Genomic DNA, 22,777 nt, shown 5'->3' with positions numbered 1-22,777 from the left:
AGTGTGGGAGGCAACAGGGGGTCCAGAATAGGTGCTGGGAGGACCCGGAAGCTGGAGTTAAGGATTCTGAATCCAACACGAAGGGGCGAAGGGGCTGGGGTGAGGGCCTGCAGGGTGTGGGAGGTTACACCTGAAAAGCAACCCACAGAGGCTAATGGAGCTCCACTGGGGGTGGGGGAGGGCTGGGGCTTGGGGAATGAGTGGGTTGAGGTGAAATCCAGAAGGAATGATGTTTATGGCAAGATGCTATGGAGAACATTCGGAGTGGCAGCTGAGGCCCAAGATGAATGGTGGTCAAAGAGGAAGGAGGCTGAATCAAGGGAGAGAAATGAGACTTGAGGTTGCATAGAGACTAAAGAGAGGTCCTAGGGGTTATAAGCTGCAAGGAGGGTCAAAGCAGGATGGTCTATGGCTCTGATGAGCCTAGGGCTGGGAAGAGGGAACATAAGCTTGGGAACCAGCCTCCCTGTCCATGGGAGCAAGGCTCCTTGGGCTGTGCCTTGGGACTGGAGAGCTGGACAGTATATGCTGGGGCTTATCTGCATTGGGGAAGTGATGTGCATTCATGTCCTTAGGTGACTCACACATTAATCTTCAGCATTGCTGCTGGTGTGTGCACCACACTTCCCAAGGCACTGTTTTAACCCATGGTCTACCTCTTAGGAAAAAACGAACGTAGCAGAGACTTTTTGCCCCTTCAACAAGGACCTCTGACATCTACACGGTCTCATTAGCAATACTATAGGAAGTTTAGGAAGGACACATTTTGTGAACTTAAAGTGATGTTTTATTGTAAATAAGTTCTAAATTTCAGAAAAGGATAAAGTCGAAAGTGGAGAATGTGGAACAAACTTGTTGGTAGTTGAATCATTACCTCTTTATATTGGATGGATTCCTCAGACTTATCATCACAGTCTGACTTGATGCTGTTCATAGCGCTCAGAGAAGCAGGGCTGGTGTTTCTTTCAGTAGAGTATGTCATTGACTCCATCTCTTCATCGACTTTTTTAATGTCCTTAAATGAAGAATATTCAGATTATCATTAGAATGATGTCTTAAAAATTCAATGGAATTTTATTAAGCACCTCTTTAAAACTTACTGCTTTTCCTATTAAAACTGGAATATTCTTATGCAGTTCTTGCTCAGTCTTTTCCAGACTTGAGAGCTAATAAGTCTAACTCATACTCAAATGTTAGTGATTGACAATAGCTTATTGTGCCTTTTCCAAAGACATGTATAAATTCACTGGAGAAAACAATGTCTTAGTCCAAAATAATTATGCCACTGGTGGCAACAGATTTTAGTGAAAGTAGCTTCTTGAGACAGATGATATATACTTTCTCATCTCTTCTTCTAGGCCTTTTCTGGAGCTTATCAATTTATCTAATTAGCCCCTTGTTTGTGTGGCTGGTCCAGGGCCTGAGAGCTATCTTAGGAGATACAAGCTTTCCAGGCTCTGCTGTTTCCAATTCCAAGTTGACCACAGAGCAAAATTAAGGCGTTGGCTGCATAAGAATAAGACAATGCAAAGAAATCAAATTAACTTTCAAGGAACTGTTGAAATTGTAAATTAGAATGAAGTTCTAAGTCAATCACTCTAGGTCTTTTTTCTTTTTCTTGCAATTCGGAGAAATGAGACCAGTTTTAGTGAAATAACTGATCTACTTAGTCTCTTGTTCATCTAATTGTGATGTAAATAGATTTGCAACTTCCCCCTGAAGAGGTGGGAGGAGGACAGGACAGAAGTTAGGATACAGCAGCTCAGAACAGAGTGGGGAGATGGAAAGATGTGTGTGGATTTAGGGCACCAGAGAGTGTGCACATGGAAACTCTCCAGGGCCTCTAATTTGTTGACAAGCTTAGCAACTGTTAAGCAGTCACATAAATGTGCAGTGAAGCCTAAAACAATCTTGCTATCATTAACATCTTTTTTTAAAAAATTATTTCTTGGTTGTAGGTGGACCTTTATCTTATTTTTATGTGGTGCTGAGGATCGAACCCAGTGCCTCATGCAGGCTAGGCGAGTGCTCTACCTCTGAGCCACGACCTCAGACCTACCATTAACATCTTTAATCAAACATTCCCTTATCTCTCACTTTCTTTTCTATAAATTTCTCTACTATGAAAGAAATATTTATTTGGCTTTCCCTGTCCCCCAGGAGTTACCTGCTTGTAACTGTCATTTAAAGAGTAAAAATATTGACCCCTTCTCATAATAAATTTTTCTAAGAAGATGTTTAATAGGTCAAAGACAATTCATTTTTTTCTGAGAAGGCTGCTAGACAATGTAATAATGATGACAGTAAGTTTTGGTGTGTATATTTCTCTGTTTTATTTCATTTTCACATAGAATCTCACTAAAGAAATATGTCTGTTTATTATCAGGTACAGTCTTGATAAATAATTACAATATTAATCTCCAAGGTTTGAACTTTTCTGAAAAGTTTGGATAATGCTAATGTGAGTGATACAATGTAATATCATTTACTCTGCCAACAATGATTCTTAGCTTAATATAATAATTCAACAACAGTTTATAGTTTACTATTATTTTCCCCATGTGAAGAGATTAGAAAATTAAAGCACAGGTGTTTTTTTTTTTTGTGTGTGTGTGTGTGTGTGTGGCACTGGGGATTAAACCCAGGGCCATGGGCATCCAAGACAAGCACTCTACCTACTGAGTCCTAAAGCACAGGGAATTTAAACAACTTGTTTCTGGTCCTAAAACTGTAAGGTGACAGAGTCACCTGCTGTGACTCCAGAGCTCATGATCTTTACTTAGCTACACTGCTTCTCAGATTTCTCTTAGCAGCACTGACTTTGCAATTCTTGTGATTGTCATGAATTCTTATAGCTTCACTTATTTTGACACCACAAGGAAGCCTGACAAGTAAGCCTATCCAGAGTTTAAAACTGAGCTGCTTATGTAGGTATCATATACGTTATGTTTATTCTACAATGTGCAGAATGTTAATAGTTGTTTATTGAGCATTAAGATTTAAAATGATCATTTAAAATGGATATAATTTTAGGTAATTGGAGAATACCAATCCATTTTGAACAAGGTGTTAAAATCTTTTACATATTTATAATACAAACTTATCATCTGTTTTTTTTTTATATTGTGAAACTTTTAAACTCTAGTCCTCATAATGGATTTTTAGTTTAATTATGATGAAAAAAAAGATGTGGTTCTCCAATGAAAGATCTGAGTATAATAGTTTTTTCAAATCTCAAAATAGGATTACTGTGACCTCACTTATTTCCTTCTATTGCTACTTACATTGGTTTGAAAATATTGAATTTAACAACTTTATAAGTTAATTCATCTATGGAGTTAATATCATGCTAATTAAATTATCAAATAATACCTCACTTTCATTTTTAAAGGAAACACAAAATATGGAGTAATATGAAATAAAATCAGAGTCGGGTAGTTTTTAAATCAATGTAAGATTACATTTTTAATCTTTTGTCTTACTCTCATTCCTTCATAAACTGCATTCAAAAATACTTTAGCATAGTGGGAAAGGTAGGATTTCAATTTTGAAGTTATAAATTAGATGAAGACAGAGAGGCTCATAACTTCCTAAATTTTTTATTTTGTAAAATAATAATATTGACATCAAAGAGATGACCAGACAATTGAAGAAGTAAAATGAACAGAAAAAAATTGAAACTACTTATCTATAGGAGACCCTCTGGTAAAAGACTGCCTTCCAGGCTAAGAAGAAACAGCTGGGTTGGAGTGAAGGCAATGGTTAGGGCCTAATCACTCTCACTTGCATTCATGTGTCCTAATGAAGTGTGTAAGTAGGATGGATCTCATAGAATGCAGAAACTTGGACCCTAAAGAATGAGAATTTGCCCAGCAGCTCGAGAGAATGAGGCAGGAGGTTCAAGAGTTCCAAGCTCAGCCTTAGCAAATTCAAGGCACTAAGCAAATCAGTGAGATCATGTCTCTAAATAAAATACAAAATAGGGCTGGGAATGAGGCTCAGTGTTTGAATGTCTCTGAGTTCGATCCCCAATAACACCCACGCCAAAAAAAAAAAAAAATTGCCATTTGTCTCCAACATTAGAATACCTCGTTTTGATTGCCCAGTTGAGCTCTCTAGTCTACCTGTGAGGGTGTGGTATACACATAGTATGGATTTGTGAGTGATCTCTTCATTTTTTTTTTTTTTTTTAATATTTATTTTTTAGTTCTTGGCAGACACAACATCTTTGTTTGTATGTGGTGCTGAGGATCGAACCCGGGCCGCACGCATGCCAGGCGAGCGCGCTACCACTTGAGCCACATCCCCAGCCCTGATCTCTTCATTTAGTAGATATTTATTGAATGTCCACTATGTGCGAGGCATTATGTTAGATGCTTTCTACATATTAAATCTCAACCCTTCTGCCTGGCTCCAAAATCTTATACGATCTGACCCTCATTATCTAACTCTTTTCCCTTTTTCTCCCAATACTTGTCTTTATTCAGGGAAGGCTGATCTTCTTTCTGTTTTAGTTGTACATTAAGCTTCTTTTTGTCCCCATGCTGCTGTCCCAACCACTTGGATTTCTCCTCCTTTGTCTCCCACGTTCTGATCTTCAAGGACTCTTCCAGGAAAACCTTCTATGGACAATATAGTTCCTTTCTCTCTTCCCATCTATCTTGTTTCTAATTTCTACAACTTGAAACATCTGCAGGAACAATTTTGCATCTTGCCTCTGAAGCAATTTTAAGCCTGAAGATTATAATTTTGGACTAAGAAAACCTGCTGATATAACATCATGCCTTGCAAACATTACCTGTGACATTGCAAGTGAATAGTATAGACCTTGTTGTGCCATGAGCTCAGTATGGGTTCCTTTTTCCACCACCATCCCATCCTTTAGAGTCACAATCAGATCTGCACTTCGAACAGTTGAAAGTCGGTGTGCTACTACAATTGTAGTGCGACCTTTGCTCGCCTACACAACAGAAAGCATAAAATATAAATATAAAATTAGTAGATGTAACCTCTGCAACAGTGAAGAAAACTTCTTTTTGCAGTATTATTTTAATAGAAAAGAATCTTTATTTTTTGATAAGATCATTAACATATGGAAAAGTACACATATTATTATAGATCAATGGGTTTTCAAACTGAATGCAGATTAGAATAACCCAGGTCGAGAAATGGATCATTGCTTGTACCCAGATCATCCTCATGCCTCTCAAGTCACCATCACTACCTGCCCACCAAGGGTAACCACTATCCTTCTTCAAAGAGCATAGATCAGATTGATATTTTTTTACATAAATGGAATTACACAGCAAAATACTATTCTGGGTCTGAGTATATTTTGTTCAATACTATTCTTTTTAAAAAATATTTACTTTTTAGTTATAGGTGGGCACAATATCTTTATTTTATTACTTTATTTTTATGTGGTGCTGCCTCACGCACACTGGGCAAGTGCTCTACCACAGAGCCTCAGCCCCAGCCCAATAGCATTCTTCTGAGATTCCTGCATTTTGTTGCATGTAGTGGCAGATTGTTCATTCTTGTCACTCAGCAGTCCACTGTGTGAATACACCACAAATTGTCCATTCTACTGCTAGTCAGGATGGTAGGCTTCAGGGTTTTTCTGATACATATAGATTCTTGCACATGCTTACTTGATGAGCATACGTATACAGTCCTAGCAGCTCTGCACCTAGGAGAGGAAGTGCTGAGCCACCAGGTGTGCACATGCTATCTCATTAGCCTCTGCCAGCTTTTCAATGGTTGTCCCCTCTACAAAACCCCACGTGCAGGAGAGTCAGGTTGCACTATATTCTCACCAACAGTGGTACTTTCTCTGCCTGATAAATGAATATGGTCATATGGTGGCTTTTATTTCCATTTCCTTGATGACTAATGAAGAACAACTTTTCATGTCATTATTGAAACCTTGAATATTCTCTCTTATGAACTGTCCATGTTATTTATTTATTTATTTTTTCTCATCTTTCTATTGGAACTATTGTCAATTTTCAAGAACTGTTTATGTATTCTAGCTATGAGGACTTTGTCAAATACTATGTATTACAATCTGCTTAAGTGGTTGCCTTTTCACTCTCTTAATGGTGTCTCTCTCTCTCTCCTTTTTTTTTTTTTTTGATACCAAGGATTGAACCCAGGGGTGCTTAAACACTGAGCCACATCCTGAGCTCTTTTTAATTTTTTTAAAATTTTGAGACAGGGTCTTACTAAATTGCTTAGGACCTCACTAAATTGCTGAGGCTGAGGCTGTCTTTGAACTTACCATCCAACTGCCTCCGCTTGGGATTACAGGCATGCCCCATCACACCCAGCCTAATGGTGTCTTTTTGTGTGTATGTGCTGGGGATTGAACCCATGGCCTTGTGCGTTCGAGGCAAGCACTCTACCAACTGAGCTATATCACTCTACCAACTGAGCTATATCCCCTGCCCCTAATGGTGTCTTTTGATGAACAGAATTTTAAAGTTTTAAGGAAGTCCAATTTATCAACTTCTGTTTTACAATTTATGCCTTTGGAGTCTTGTTTTAAAAATCTTGAAAAAAAACCACACAGTTGTTTTTCTGTTTTACCTTACAATATTTAATACTTTGCCTCTTGTAGTTAGATCTACCTGGAGTTGAGTTTTTTGTGTGATATCAAATAGGAGTCAATATACATTTTCCCTTATGTAATTAAACAAGTATCCCAGCAGCAAATTTTGGGAAGACCATCCTTTCTCTACTGCTCATCAACCTGATGACCAGTATTTTACTTTTACATTTTGTATACAATTTTGCTCCTCTGTTTGTCTATCACTGCATGAGTGCAAAATAGATATTGAGATTATCAATTTACATATTCCAGCTTGATTCTTTCCTCCACATGATGACTTTGGCCACTTTTGAGAGAATGCACCTTGAGGAGGAGCCCAGCCTCCCACCTGCGCGGTGGGCGGACCGGGCGACCCGGAGAAGGGGCCCAGTGGCCCGCTGGCGTGGTAGACAGACCACCCCAATTGGAGGAGGGGCCCCGCTGCTGCCTGCACCTGCATGGTAGGCAGACCACGCGACCTGGAGAAGGGGCTCAGCGGCCCGCCTGCACGGTAGACAGACCTCCCAGGTTGGAGGAGCCCAGCCTCCCGCCGGTGAGGTAAACAGACCACTCCAACTGGAGGAGGGGCCCTGCTGCCCGTCCTTGTGGTCACCTGACTGAGCTCTTGACAAACATAAGGTTTCCCCAACACCCCCAACTCATCAAACACCTTATGAGAAAAACTGATGGAACTCATCTTGGAAAATCCCACCAACCCTTAAAACCCACCAACTGGTGGGCGTGGCTACCAGTGCGGTTCTGCAGTGGATCAGGCACCTGGTTTACATCTCAAAAAATAAGAGTAGAGAGGCCACAGGTAGAAGCTCAAGTCCTCTCACACTGACTACCACCACCATCCTGAACCCAGAGACTCAAGCTAGGAATAGACAACACCACCAACTGGAAGAAATGAAAACAGAGTTCTGAGAGACATTTATTTTCTTTCTTTTTCTCTCTTCTCTCTCTCTTTTCAGCCATTCACCCAGTCTCCTCTACCCTTCCCCCTCTGGTCCTCGCAACCTCAACATATGTGAAACCAAAAATTGTGCATGAAAAAGGTCTTTAACAAATGAATCACCAGAATAATATACTATAGAGGAATTGCATATGACCCACCTCCCTCCCCCCCTTTTTATTTCTTTTCTTTTTTCTCGTATTTTCTTTTTCCTGTTCTCTTTTTTCTCTTCCTTTCCTTGTTATTTGTTTTCCTCCCTCTTACTCCCTCTATCCCACTTGCAACCCCCTAAATTTTACTATTCATAAGTAGGGTAATCGTATAAATACAGATAGGAATTTGAATCTATACATTCTTCCATAAGTTACCCATCTATTGGTTAGAGCTTTCCAAAGTTACTAAGTTAGATTAACCCCATACCCTCACTCCTTTCCCCATAAACATAACATCCTACACTTGAAATACAGTTTTCTTCAAGCTACCAGAAATGGTATGCCTTTCATGAAACTAATGACTATATTTGTAAACGATAATCGAAACCAACATTTGTAGACATAGAGTCTAGATATAAATGTAGTAATAAGGAAAACGTGTGCTTAGATGATGTACTATTGATATTGAGAACTGTTAACATTGTCTTTCTCCACAAAAGGGAGACTTTGAAACTATACAAGAGCAATATAAATATGTAGGGGGAAAATTCAACAACACAACAGATTCACAAAGCAGAAAGAAACGTGAGCAGTATGAAAAGACAAGGAAAGAAAGGACCACAAGCAATGCAGGTCAACTCAACTTTAGAAGAGGTAATATCTGCAGCAGATGGAATGTCAGATAAAGAATTCAGGATATACATGCTTCAGATGATCTGGAGTCTCAAGGAAGACATTAGACAGCAAAATCAGACAATGAAAGATCACTTCGACAATGAATTACATAAACAAATCCAAGAAGCAAAAGATCAACTATACAGGGAGATAGAGGTTATAAAAAACAAACAGAAATCCTAGAAATGCAGGAAGCAATAAACCAAATTAAAAACTCAAATGAGAGTACTACCAGCAGAGTAGAACACTTAGAAGATAGAACATCAGACAATGAAGACAAAGTACTTCAACTTGAAAAGAACATAGACAGCTCAGCGAGACTCTTAAGAAACCATGAGCAGAACATCCAAGAAATATGGGATAATATAAAGAGACCAAACTTAAGAGTTATTGGCATACAGGAAGGTATAGAGGTCCAAACAAAGAAACGAGCAATCTGTTCAATGAAATAATACGAGAAAACTTCCCAGACTTAAAGAATAAAACAGAATCCCAAATCCTAGAAGCCTACAGGACGTCGAATGTGCAAAATCATAAGAGACCCACACCTAGACACATTATAATGAAGATGCCCAACATACAGAATAAGGAGAGAATTTTAAAAGCTACAAGAGAAAGGAAGCAGATCACATTTAGGGGTAAGCCAATCAGGATAACAGCTGATCTTTCAACACAGACTCTGAAAGCTAGAAGATCCTGGAATAACATATTTCAAACACTGAAAGAAAATGGGTTCCAACCAAGAATTGTGTATCCAGCGAAATTAAGCTTCAGATGGAAGATGAAATTAAAACCTTCCACAATAAACAAAAGTTTAAAGAATTCGCAGCTAGAAAACCAGCTCTTCAAAACATCCTCGGCAAAACATTACAGGAAGAGGAAATGGAAAATAACAATGAAAACCAACAGTGGGAGGTAGTACAGTAAAGGAAAAAAATAATCAAAGAGGAAAAACAAACCATGTTAAGTAACATAAATAAACAAATATGGCTGGAAGAACAATCCATATCTCAATAATAACCCTAAATGTTAATGGCTTAAACTCACCAATCAAGAGACACAGGCTAGTGGAATGGATCAAAAAAAAAAAAAAGATCCAACAATATGCTGCCTACAGGAGACGCATTTGATAGGAAAAGACATACATAGACTGAAGGTGAAAGGTTGGGAAAAATCATATCACTCATATGGACCTCGGAAACAAGCAGGAATGTCCATACTCATATCAAATAAAATAGATTTCAAGCCAAAGTTAATCAAAAGGGATAAAGAGGGACACTACATATTGCTCAAGGGAACCATACACCAACAAGACATAACAATCATAAATATATATGCCCCAAACAATGGTGCAGCTATGTTCATCAAACAAACTCTTCTCAAGTTCAAGAGTCTAAAAAACCACCATACAATAATCATGGGAGACTTCAACACACCTCTCTCACCACTGGACAGATCTTCCAAACAAAAGTTGAATAAAGAAACTATAGAACTCAATAATACAATTAATAACCTAGACTTAATTGACATATATAAAATATACCACCCAACATCAAGCAGTTACACTTTTTTTTCTCAGCAACACATGGATCCTTCTCAAAAATAGATCATATATTATGTCACAGGGCAACTCTTAGAAATTATGAAGGAGTAGAGATAATACCATGCATCCTATCTGATCATAATGGAATGAAACTGAAAATCAATGATAAAAGAAGGAAGGAAAAATCATGCATCACTTGGAGAATGAACAATAGGTTACTGAATGATCAATGGGTTATAGAAGACATCAAGGAGGAAATTAAAAAATTCTTAGAGATAAATGAAGACACAGACACAACATATCGGAATCTATGGGACACATTGAAAGCAGTTCTAAGAGGAAAATTCATTGCTTGGAGTTCATTCCTTTAAAAAAGAAAAAAAACAACAAATAAATGATCTCACACTTCATCTCAAAACCCCAGAAAAAGAAGAGCAAAACAACAGCAAAAGTAGTAGAAGGCAAGAAATAATTAAAATCAGAGATGAAATCAATGAAATTGAAACAAAAGAAACAATTGAAAAAATTGACAAAACTAAAAGTTGATTCTTTGAAAAAATAAATAAGATCGACAGGCCCTTAGCCATGCTAACGAAGAGAAGAAGAGAGAGAACTCAAATTACTAGCATACGGGATGAAAAAGGCAATATCACAACAGACACTTCAGAAATACAGAAGATAATTAGAAATTATTTTGAATCCTTATACTCCAATAAAATAGAAGATAGTGAAGGCATTGATAAATTTCTTAAGTCATATGATCTGCCCAGATTGAGTCAGGAGGATATACACAACCTAACCAGACCAATATCAATTGAGGAAATAGAAGAAGCCATCAAAAGACTACCAACTAAGAAAAGCCCAGGACCGGATGGGTATACAGCAGAGTTTTACAAAACCTTTAAAGAAGAACTAATACCAATACTTTTCAAGCTATTTCAGGAAATAGAAAAAGAGGGAGAACTTCCAAATTCATTCTACGAGGCCAACATCACCCTGATTCCTAAACCAGACAAAGACACTTCAAAGAAAGAAAACTACAGACCAATATCTCTAATGAACATAGATGCCAAAATCCTCAATAAAATTCTGGCAAATCGGATACAGAAACATATCAAAAAGATCGTGCATCATGATCAAGTAGGATTCATCCCTGGGATGCAAGGCTGGTTCAACATATGGAAATCAATAAATGTTATTCACCACATCAATAGACTTAAAGATAAGAACCATATGATCATCTCGATAGATGCAGAAAAAGCATTTGACAAAGTACAGCATCCCTTTATGTTCAAAACTCTAGAAAAACTAGGGATAACAGGAACATACCTCAATATTGTAAAAGCTATCTATGCTAAGCCTCAGACTAGCATCATTCTGAACGGAGAAAAATTGAAGGCATTCCCTCTAAAATCTGGAACAAGACAGGGATTCCCTCTCTCACCACTTGTGTTCAACATAGTTCTCGAAACACTGGCCAGAGCAATTAGACAAACGTAAGAAATTAAAGGCATATAAATAGGAAAAGAAGAACTTAAATTATCACTATTTGCAGATGACATGATTCTATACCTAGCAGACCCAAAAGGGTCTACAAAGAAACTACTAGAGCTAATAAATGAATTCAGCAAAGTGGCAGGATATAAAATCAACACGCATAAATCAAAGGCATTCCTGTATATCAGCGACAAATCTTCTGAAATGGAAATGAGGACAACCACTCCATTCACAATATCCTCAAAAAAAAAAAACTTGGGAATCAACCTAACAAAAGAGGTGAAAGACTTATACAATGAAAACTACAGAACCCTAAAGAGAGAAATAGAAGATCTTAGAAGATGGAAAAATATACCCTGTTCATGGATAGGCAGAACTAACATCATCAAAATGGCAATATTACCAAAAGTTTTCTATAGGTTTAATGCAATGCCAATCAAAATCCCAACGGCATTTCTTGTAGAAATAGAGAAAGCAATCATGAAATTCATATGGAAAAATAAAAGACCCAGAATAGCAAAAACAATTCTAAGCAGGAAGTGTAAATCAAGTGGTATAGTGATACCAGACTTCAAACTATACTACAGAGCAATAGTAACAAAAACAGCATGGTACTGGTACCAAAACAGGCGGGTGGACCAATGGTACAGAATAGGGGACACAGAGACCAATCCACAAAATTACAACTATCTTATATTTGATAAAGGGGCTAAAAGCATGCAATGGAGGAAGGATAGCATCTTCAACACAAATGATGCTGGGAAAACTGGAAATCCATATGCAACAAAATGAAACTGAATCTCTTTCTCTCGCCATGCACAAAAGTTAACTCAAAATGGATCAAAGAGCTTGATATCAAATCAGAGACTCTGCGTCTGATAGAAAAAAAAGTTGGCTCCAATCTACATATTGTGGGGTCGGGCTCCAAATTCCTTAATAGAACACCCACAGCACAAGAGTTAATAACTAGTATCCACAAATGGGACTTACTCAAACTAAAAAGTTTTTTCTCAGCAAGAGAAACAATAAGAGAGGTAAATAGGGAGCCTACATTCTGGGAACAAATCTTTACTCCTCACACTTCAGATAGAGCCCTAACATCCAGAGTATACAAAAAACTCAAAAAATTAAACAATAAGAAAACAAATAACCCAATCAACAAATGGGCCAAGGACCTGAACAGACACTTCACAGAGGAGGACATACAATCAATCAACAAGTACATGAAAAAATGCTCACCATCTCTAGCAGTCAGAGAAATGCAAATCAAAACCACCCTAAGATACCATCTCACTCCAGTAAAATTGGCAGCCATTATTGAAGTCAAACAACAACAAGTGCTGGCGAGGATGTGGGGAAAAGGGTACACTTGTACATTGCTGGTGGGACTGCAAATTGGTGCAGCCAATTTGGAAAGCAGTATGGAGATTTCTTGGAAAGCTGGGAATGGAACCACCATTTGACCCAGCTATTCCCCTTCTCGGTCTATTCCCCAAAGACCTTAAAAGATCGTACTATAGGGATACTGCTACATCGATGTTCATAGCAGCACAATTCACAATAGCTAGACTGTGGAATCCACCTAGATGCCCTTCAATGGATGAATGGATAAAAATAAAATGTGGCATTTATACACAATGGAGTATTACTCTGCACTAAAAAATGACAAAATCATGGAATTTGCAGGGAAATGGATGGCATTAGAGTAGATTATGCTAAGTGAAGCTAGCCAATCCCTAAAAAACAAATGCCAAATGTCTTCTTTGATATAAGGAGAGCAACTAAGAACAGAGTAGGGAGGAAGAGCATGAGAAGAAGATTAACATTAAACAGGGACAAGAGGTGGGAGGGAAAGGGAGAGAGAAGGCAAATTGCATGGAAATGGAAGGAGACCCTCATTGTTATACAAAATTACATACAAGAGGAAGTGAGGGGAAAGGGAAAAGAAAACAAGGGGGAGAAATGAATTACAATAGATGGGCAAGAGAGAGAAGAGGGAGGGGAGGTGAGGGGAGGGGGGATAGTAGAGGATAGGAAAGGCAGCAGAATACAACAGACACTAGTATGGCAATATGTAAATCAGTGGATGTGTAACCGATGTGATTGTGCAATCTGTATACAGGGTAAAAATGGGAGTTCATAACCCACTTGAATCAAATGTGTGAAATATGATATATCAAGATCTTTGTAATGTTTTGAACAACCAATAATAAAAATTAAAAAAAAGAATTTTACACAAAATCTGAAAAAAAATTATTTCTTTTAAATTTTTTTTTGATTTTTTTTGATATACACAATGGTACAGTATATTTTGACATATCGTACATACATGGAATACAATTTCTCATTTTTGTGGTTGAACATAACATGGAGTTTCACTGGTTGTGTATTCGTATGTAAACATAGGAAAGTTATGTCCAGTTCATTCTACTGTCTTTCCTATTCCCATCCCCTTATTCCCTTACCCCTCTTTGTCTAATCCAGTGAACTTCTATTCTTCACCCCTTACTCCCGAGATAATGTATTTTTTTCCTAAATGCTTTGCACATTTTACAAATTCTTTGAGCACTCTATATGCACACTACAAATTCGTAGGGACTCAACATGATAGTTACTATTACTATTCATACTATTTCTATCTTACTCTTCTCATTCTTATCTGTGAAAGACAAGGACAGCTATTCAGAAAATGAAAAAGTTTGTTCAAAGCCTCAGCCAGTCACTGGAAGGATTGGCACTAGAATGTTGAGAGTTGAGTTATTCTCTGTGAAGCTCTCTCTGTTGAAGCAGGTATACTTAATGAAGTAGTGAGTACTTTTAAAAATAAATCTTCTGTTCCAAATCTATAAGAGAGGAAAAATTTCTCAAAATATTAGTTATTAAAACTGAATGATAGCTGGGCACAGTGGTGCACATCTGTAATCCGAGCTACTAAGGAGGCTGAGTCAGAAAGATTGTGAGTTCAAAGCCAGCCCCAGCAACAGCGAGCTGCTTAGCAATTCAGTGAGACCCTGATACAAATAAAATACAAAATATGGCTGGGGATGTGGCTCAGTGGTTGAGATCTCCTGAGTTCAATCCTCAGTACCAAAACCCAAACAACAACAACAAAAACAATGAAAAAATTGAATGATAGTGGAAAATTTATGATATAATGCTATATGGGAAAATATGAGAAGAAAATTATGCATCTTGTTTTAATTATGTTTAAAACTGTATCCATATAAAGAATATACCTATATAGAAATATATCAAAATATTAATGGTGCCTATATGTAATTATTGTATCTATGGATTATCTTTTTCTTAATTTCCTCAATTATTTAATATGCATGTATTAAATAATTATTAAATAAATTATTAAATAATTTTTTGCTTAAAGGCAAGAAAGCTAAAAAAAGTTGAAAAAGCATGTTTATTTTAAATAGGTTTTCTTCCTATGGGTAACGTGTGCATGTGAGCAATAAATAGATGTTATTATGAAAAACTGAAAGTAGTTACATCATTATAATTAAGTATTTGTACTATTATTTTGTAGCATTTTATTATTTTAAGAAAGACATATTCTGATATGTTTGATTTATATTAATTGGATCATCTAAAAGTATCATTCAAACAAGACACTCTTGAGTGGGACAATCCAGGCAGACTTTAACTTTCTCAGGAAACCTGGGAGATGGAGTCCCATAATTACAATTAAAAAACATTTAAATTTGTGTTTCTGGATCAGAAAAATTAAAGAGCAATTATGTATGCCAACTGTAGTATATCCACACAATGGAGCACTATTCACCAATAAAAAAAGAAATTATTGATGGATTCTACAACACAAATGAGTCTCAAAAACATTAGGCTGAGTGAAAGAAACCAGGCAGAATAGAATACATACTGTATGACTATATTTCTATAAAATTCTAGAGAATCCAAACTAATCTTTTGTGAGGGTAAGCAAATCACTGGTTGCCAAATGTCAGAAGAGGGTGGGGGAGGGTCCAGATGGAGTGGTTACACAAACATCTAAAAAACATGGTTGACAATCTTGATCGTGCTGATGGTTTCACAGGTGTGCATATGTGTCTCTTTTCAATTGTATGTTTTAACATGCAGTTAAGTGTAGGTTAATTAAATAACAACAACAAAAAATGCTATTAAGAAAAAAAGTCAAGCAAAATAATATATTGTATACAGAACACCAATTGGTCATTTTTTTATGTCCAGCAGAAATCCTGAATGGTGCTGAGACATTTTAATGAATGCTCCACAGACATAATGATCAAGTGGATTAGGACAACTCTGATGTAGGGTTATCTGTAGGAGGATTTCTTTTTCTTAACTTCATGAAGGTTTGACAATAAACACATTAAAATATTATTAATTAGCACTTACTTATTAGCATATTCAAGTTTCCATAGCAATTTTATGCAACATACATCTTCAGCAGAGAATTATAGTGCCCACCAAAAATTTACTGTATCCTTTATTTTTTATATTGCCAAACATAGAGAAATTTTATTAAATGAATTAGTAGCTGAGGGTATTTGGGGAAACTGTTTTTATTATTTGCCTTTTGTTTTTGTCTGTCTCTCATTTAATTTTATGTGGTAATTCTAAGCTTGCTAATGTAGAAGCATCTTTATAAAATGATAGAACAAAATTTGGTAAAAATGCAACTAGTTTTTTAAAATAAAAGTTTTATTTTAGAATAGTTTTATATTTGCAGAAAAGTTGCAAAGATACTATAGATAGCTTCCATGTACCCTGCAAATATATCATCCCCTTGTGCTAATAAATAATGCATTTGCCACAAATAATGAAGCAGTACGGGTATATCATTACTATCTGAACCTCATGCTTATGTGAAGTCCTCTAGTATGTTTTATCCAATATCCTTCTTCGGTTCTAGGATCCCCAAAGAATGTCATGTTTCACTGAGTCATATTGTCTCCTAAGCCTCCTCTTGGCTGTGGCAGTTTCTCAGATCTCCCTACTTTTTGAGGAACATAATATTTTCAAGGAATACTAGTCAGATGTTTTGTACAATGTCTCAATTTAGTCTGTATGACGTACTTACTTTTTAAACATAAGACATATTACCTATACTAAGCTCATTTTTCTTCTTGAACTTCAAGTATGAATTCTATTCTGGGTCTTGGGGACTCTGGGACTATCCTGTAACCTTTTAAAGGGGAATGTAAGCATGATATTGTTGAGCAGGTATGCATTAGAAAGGTGACCACAATAGAGGTGAAAACAGGTGTTCTGGTTGCTGCCTAAGCCTCTCCCATTTTCTCAGTTACATTCCCTTGGGGTAACAAATATTCTTTTCTACAAGCAGATCTCAGACTTTATTGATGAAACTATATAAGGTTACACACACACACAAAAAATCTCATTGATTTTACAATACTATCAAATATTTCTAAAACCAAATGAATGTGTATGGAATTTAGTTTAAAAATATAAAAGGGAACATACAACACAACATACTCTAAGGATGCTGACAGACTGTTTTAAGATCAAATAGTTAACAGGCTGCACCTAGAAAAGGTCTGAGAATTGTATACACACATTGCTTCGCAGAATCAGAATCACAAGGTTTCAGGATGGAAATGTATAGTATAATAGAGCTTCCTTCCTTTCAGAGGGTCCATGTGACAGGTATTTTAATACACATCTCTTCTCATTTGTCTTTACCTTTTAGCATTCCATAGGAAGCAGGTTTACCTATTTTGCAAAAGTGAACGATTGTATGTGACACCTGAAAACAGAGGATGGGGGAAACCATTTAAGTTCTGATTTGATACCATTAGAGCTCCAGCAGGCTGCGATGATCATCTGCTTTTGCCCATGTGTATCATTTTGACTCTGCCAGGCTCCTGGTTTAAACTATAAATGGTGTTTTGTTTTAATTTAATTTATTATAACATCTGTATATATCAAACAAATCACAGAAATAGCTAACAACTTTAAAGGGACAAAAATGACACATCAAAGACTTATAAAGTGACCTACAAGTATTGTAGTATAAAATGCACCAGAAAAAACACATCTCTCCTCTATCATCAATGTTACCTAAAACTGAAATATTAGTCACAGTGAAGAATAAAAAGAATTCAACAATAATTTCAGACTTAAACATAGGAGAGATTATGGCATTCAAGGCCACCCGAAAAACTGATCAAGAAAATCTGAGCTCTTTGTATACTCTGGATATTAGGGCTCTATCTGAAGTGTGAGGAGTCTGCATTAAAAAATGACAAAATCATAGAATTTGCAGGGAAATGGATGGCATTAGAGCAGATTATGCTAAGTGAAGCTAGCCAATCCCTAAAAAACAAATGCCAAATGTCTTCTTTGATATAAGGAGAGTAACTAAGGTCAGAGTAGGGACGAAGAGCAGGAGAAGAAGATTAACATTTAACAGGGATGAGAGGTGGGAGGGAAAGGGAGAGAGAAGGGAAATTGCATGGAAATGGAAGGAGACCCTCAGGGTTATACAGTGGAGGGGGTAGAGAGAGAGGAGGGGAGGGGAGGGGAGAGGTGGGGAGGGGGGATGGTGGAGGATGGGAAAGGCAGCGGAGCACAACAGACACTAGTATGGCAATATGTAAATCAATGGATGTGTAACTGATATGATTCTGCAATCTGTGTATGGGGTGAAGGTGGGAGTTCATAACACACTTGAATCAAAGTGTGGAATATGATATGTCAAGAAATTTGTAATGTTTTGAACAACCAACAATAAAAAATTAAAAAAAAAAAAGAAAATCTGAGCTGATACTTTGTTTTTTAGCCAGAACTTCAGTAAAGACAGGTGAGGTAATGTGACTTATTCTTCTGTTTTTCTACATGCTTCAAAGAAGGTGTGATAGATTTTTCAATGTCTTTGTTGCTACTACAATTTTGAAAGGGTTTTCTAGTGTCTCCTCTTCTACTTCACTGATTACACAAAGCCAGAAGCCAAACAATTAGGTATTTGGCCAAACAAAGGTCAACAGGAGGGTAGGCTTCTACCTTACACTTTGCCAACTTTGTTCAGATGACTTCAAAATTCCACACCCAGCCATAAATCACCAGGTAATTGGCTTGGACTTTGGAATAGAAGGTGCTGGAAGAGATAAAGGATCTGAGGATAATAGTTGGTGAGAACCAGTGGTGGTCACCAACCTTGACTAAAGGTGGGTAACAGGAAAAGAAAGAATAATTCAGAACCTCCTGCCTTTCAGAAGGCCTGCTTTTACTCGACTCCTGGGTGAAATAGCAGCCCTACCATACTCTGATAAAGCCCATAAACAGAGATTTCTGGTGTCCTGGTGGCAAGTGTGGTGTGGGAAACCTGTGAGAACACAAGTTCCTCTCACTGGCTCCTGGGAGGTTGCCTCAGTTGCACTGGGGCCCATCTGTGACACTCCCTCCGTGATATGGTCCTGTAGTCTTAACATTTTTCTTTTTATGCTTCAAAAGCTTTTTGCCAAATGAAAGTTAATGTGGGAACTTGATTTTTTTTTTTTAAAGCAGCCACACAATTGGGTTATAGCTTTGTTTGAACTGCCAGTCGAGTTGGGAGAAGCCCTGCCTGCTTGTCTTCCTCATTTCCCTACCTTCTCTCCTCTTTGAGAGGCCTTGGAAACCACCCTAGTTTCCTGGTGCTCAGAGAATAAAGTCTAAAACATCTCACTACTCTTACATTTTCCTCTCCTTATAGACTATCAAATTTTAACTGACCATCTTTTATAAGAAGGTCATTAGGGTAGTTAAAAGGAAAACCCAGGCTTTTTGATTTCTTAACTACCTCCCTGGGATGTTGAAAGCCAACTGGGTTAGTATTCTGGGTCAACACTGGTTCCAGGGCTCAACAATGTGTGACTGCTGTCAAGCCATATCACCTGTCTGAGAATGCTTTCTCCTTTGTCAGAAGAAAGACAAAGAGCAAAGTATTGGCACTTAGAAGCCATATTTAATAAGTGACTCACCTCCTTCTTGACCCCTTCCTTTCTACTTGAAGGAATCTACCTTTGTGAATATCTGTGTGCTCAGCTTAAGGCCTCTTAGCTAAAAAATATTAAGAATCTTTGTTCCTATCTAATTACGAACATGGAATAATATCTGATAGTGAAATGCTTTCTTTTTATAGCCTAGAATCTCTTCATTCTTACTTCTAAATAAGTTAACAAACACGTTAACAACTGGAGATAATGTAAGACTACTTATTGACTTTTAGTACTTTATTAAAAATGCCTAATTTAAGTATTTGTTGAAAATTTAAAGCAACAACAACAACAAAAATTATGAAGTAAATTGCAGGCCAGAAGAGAAAATGCTATAATAATAAATTGTCTTTCTTGCAAAAGGAAAGGATGCTATACATGTAGCCCAGAAGGCTAAACAATAGAGATATCTCATTTGGTAACAATTAGTAAATCAATATATCATATAGGTATTTTCTTTATTTGTTGGGGAGGGTGGGGTTTAGGAATAAGTTAAATACACGGAAGTTACTAAGATACTTATCCATACAATGGAAAAACATTCTTTTTAAAATACTTAAAAAGACTTTTAAGACTTTGAAATGTTTTGCAAAGTAGGAGTGATTTAAATTCATTCATGAAAGAGAAATACACCAGTTACTTACAATAGGATCAAAATAAACAACTCTCAGGGACAAAATAAGGCTATTATAAACTCATAAAGGAGCTTCAGTTTGGATTATGGTTTGAAGCATGGGTTTCTCTTTCCTGGGTCTTTCTGAACTTGAGAGGTCAAATTCCTCTGTTTCACTATTCTTTTATTTTTTAGTTTTTTTTAATATTTATTTTTTTTAGTTTTAGGTGGACACAGTATCTTTATTTTTTATTTTTATGTGGTGCTGAGGATCGAACCCAGTGCCTCATGCATGCTAGGTGAGCGCTCTACCACTGAGCCACAACCCCAGCCCCTATTTTTTAGTTTTTAAAAATTATTCTTTTATACTCAGGTCTAGATTACTATTCTTTTGGGGGTAAAATATACATTTCATACAATTTATAACTTTGATTGTTTTAAAAGTTCAATTTCATGTACAAGTATGTTCAGTGTTGTGTAACCATCACTACTATCCCATAATTGAATCATCATTCCATAATTTAAACTGTTACTGTACCCTTTAAACAGTAACTCCCAATGTTTCTTTCTCTTCCACCCCTGGTAACCATTGGTCTACTTCAGTCTCTGTTAATCTAACTATTTTAGGTCTTCATATGAGTGACATCATGCAATGTTTGTCCTTTTGTCTCTGGTGTATTTTGCTTAATGTAATGTCTTCAGTGGGCACGATTGTTGTAGCATGTATCAGTTTTCATTCCTTTTCAAGACTGGTGCTATTCTAGTGTGTCTCTACCATGTTTTGTTTATCATCTGTTGACAGACATTAGGGTTGTTCTTATCTTTTAGCTGTTGTGAATGATGCTACTGTGAACACAATTTCTTTGAGATCCTGCTTTCAATTACTTGTGGCATATGCCCAGATGTGGAATTGTTGTATCATATGGTAATTCTGTTTTTATAGGAAGCCTAATATGGATTCCATCTTGACTCTGATGTCTAGCAAATGTGTAAACTTGAGGCAAGGTAGTATGGTGGTTACATGAATGAGGTAGAAGCCTAGGGTCTGGCTTTGGCTTCAGTACTGCCCAGCTGTGAATTAACCTCTTGCTTCCTCAGAGTGTGCTCTGTTAAATAGGAGAATAAATATCTCCAGAGTTCTTGTGCACTCTGTTATCTTTGTTATGTCTAGAATAATGACCCATGAATGGCTTCAGGGTTTCTCTAAATCTCTCATTATTACAAATAAATCTTGTACATGTGTATGTATACATTTTTGCTAAAGAATTACACTATTTTATTTTTTCCTTTTTAAATGCAACTCTTTATGGAACTTGGTTTATCAAAGCGGAGAACTACTACCCTAAAAGAAGCAAGTGGCTTAATGTTTAACACCAAGCCTTACAAATGTGAGCTTGATTAAGCAGGCTTCCAAAATGTCCCATGAGGTTTTTAGCGTGAGGTATTTTGTGTGTTACCTTTGCTCTTCTGGCTAAGTTCCAGTCAAGAAAACCCCCTTGCAGAAATCCCCTTTCTGTTTCCAATTATTGAAGTGTTGCTACTAATGACTAAAAATAAATTTTAAAAACTTCCAATTCCATATATAAATACAGAGGAAGATATTTAGCTGATGCAGACCAGACACACCTGTGTGTGTGTGTGTGTTTGTGATGTATGGGTAAAAATAACTCTGGCCTCACTTTGACTTTTGTTAACTACTTCTTGGAGCTTAATTTAATAAAATAGGCCACAGCCTAATGCAATTCCCCTATTTTTCAGCTCTCTAAGTAGTACCCATATAATGTAAGAGGGCTTGGAGGAAGACCAATAGGTTGTATCATAGAGGCACATGTACAGAGATGTGTACATGGTGCCCATGAGGATATGCAGAGATGTCCCTGAGGATGGCAACAAAGCAACTTTGTCTATTCAAATAATAAAACTGGTGAAATCCTTTCCCTCATAATTAGCAAACAGTCTTTTTTAGAGGTTCTGCACTGATTTGAAAGCTGAACATTCCTTAATAATAACATTCCTTAGATTTATATACTGCATTTAACATTTCAAAGGGTTTTCTTAGGCTTTTTTTTATCACAAGAGCAATGTGACTTCCCCAGGGAACTGCAAATGCTCACTGCTATGCTACCAACCTAGGAGTCAGGGTAAGGGATAGCCTGAGTGCTGGCATGTCAGGTCCAAACTAATCACAGAGCAGTAGCTCTTTCCCTATGGCATAAATCCTTATCTACCAATCCTAGATCTTTCCTTGAACAAGATTAACCATGTAAAACTAGTTTTTGTTAATCCTAAATCAAGAAGTCCAGAAAAGAGCACTTCAGGTCTCAAAATTATCCTGTATCACATTCATCCAAAATCCATTCAACTAGTTTTTCTTAGCTGTCTGTTAAGTGCCTGGTCTTGCTCCACTGCTGGTGATGGAGGTGCTGAAGTCAATCAGACAAAGCCTTTGCCACCAAAGAGTTTACATTCCAGAGGAGAGATAGTAACCAAATAACAGAGTGTGTCAGCCAATGAAAACATGGAGTGTTTAAGGAGCAGCCTAAGTGAGGGAGGGTGAAGGGAAGTAGAGTTCCAGAAGGACACAACTCCACAGAGCGTTGTAGTTTAATATAAGGAATTTGGCTTTTACTTAGAGTGAATTGAGGAGCCACTGGAGCATTCCAGTAAAAGTGTGACATCATCAAATTTACAAGGTAACAGCAATACAAGGCTGCTGTGCAGGGACCAGACTAAAGAGAGGCTAAAACCAGGAGTTAGCTACTGTA

General features: G+C 37.1%; 1 protein-coding gene across 1 annotated transcript in view; it reads right to left on the bottom strand.

Annotated features, from left to right (window-relative positions):
• Window positions 1-22,777, bottom strand: part of Abcb5 (ATP binding cassette subfamily B member 5) — a 130,285-nt gene that overhangs the window by 58,549 nt on the left and 48,959 nt on the right. Inside the window, 2 exon segments of the mRNA XM_058585314.1 lie at window positions 875-1,015; window positions 4,799-4,960. Of these exon segments, the coding sequence (XP_058441297.1) occupies window positions 875-1,015; window positions 4,799-4,960 (303 nt within the window).

The sequence above is a fragment of the Marmota monax genome, unplaced genomic scaffold (assembly GCF_021218885.2).
Source record: "Marmota monax isolate L192 unplaced genomic scaffold, Marmota_monax_Labrador192_F-V1.1 WCK01_AAM20220418_F8-fsc00057, whole genome shotgun sequence".
Classification (NCBI taxonomy): domain Eukaryota; kingdom Metazoa; phylum Chordata; class Mammalia; order Rodentia; family Sciuridae; genus Marmota; species Marmota monax.
Note: the sequence above shows the minus strand (reverse complement) of the source record. Positions and strands in the feature narration are given on the sequence as shown.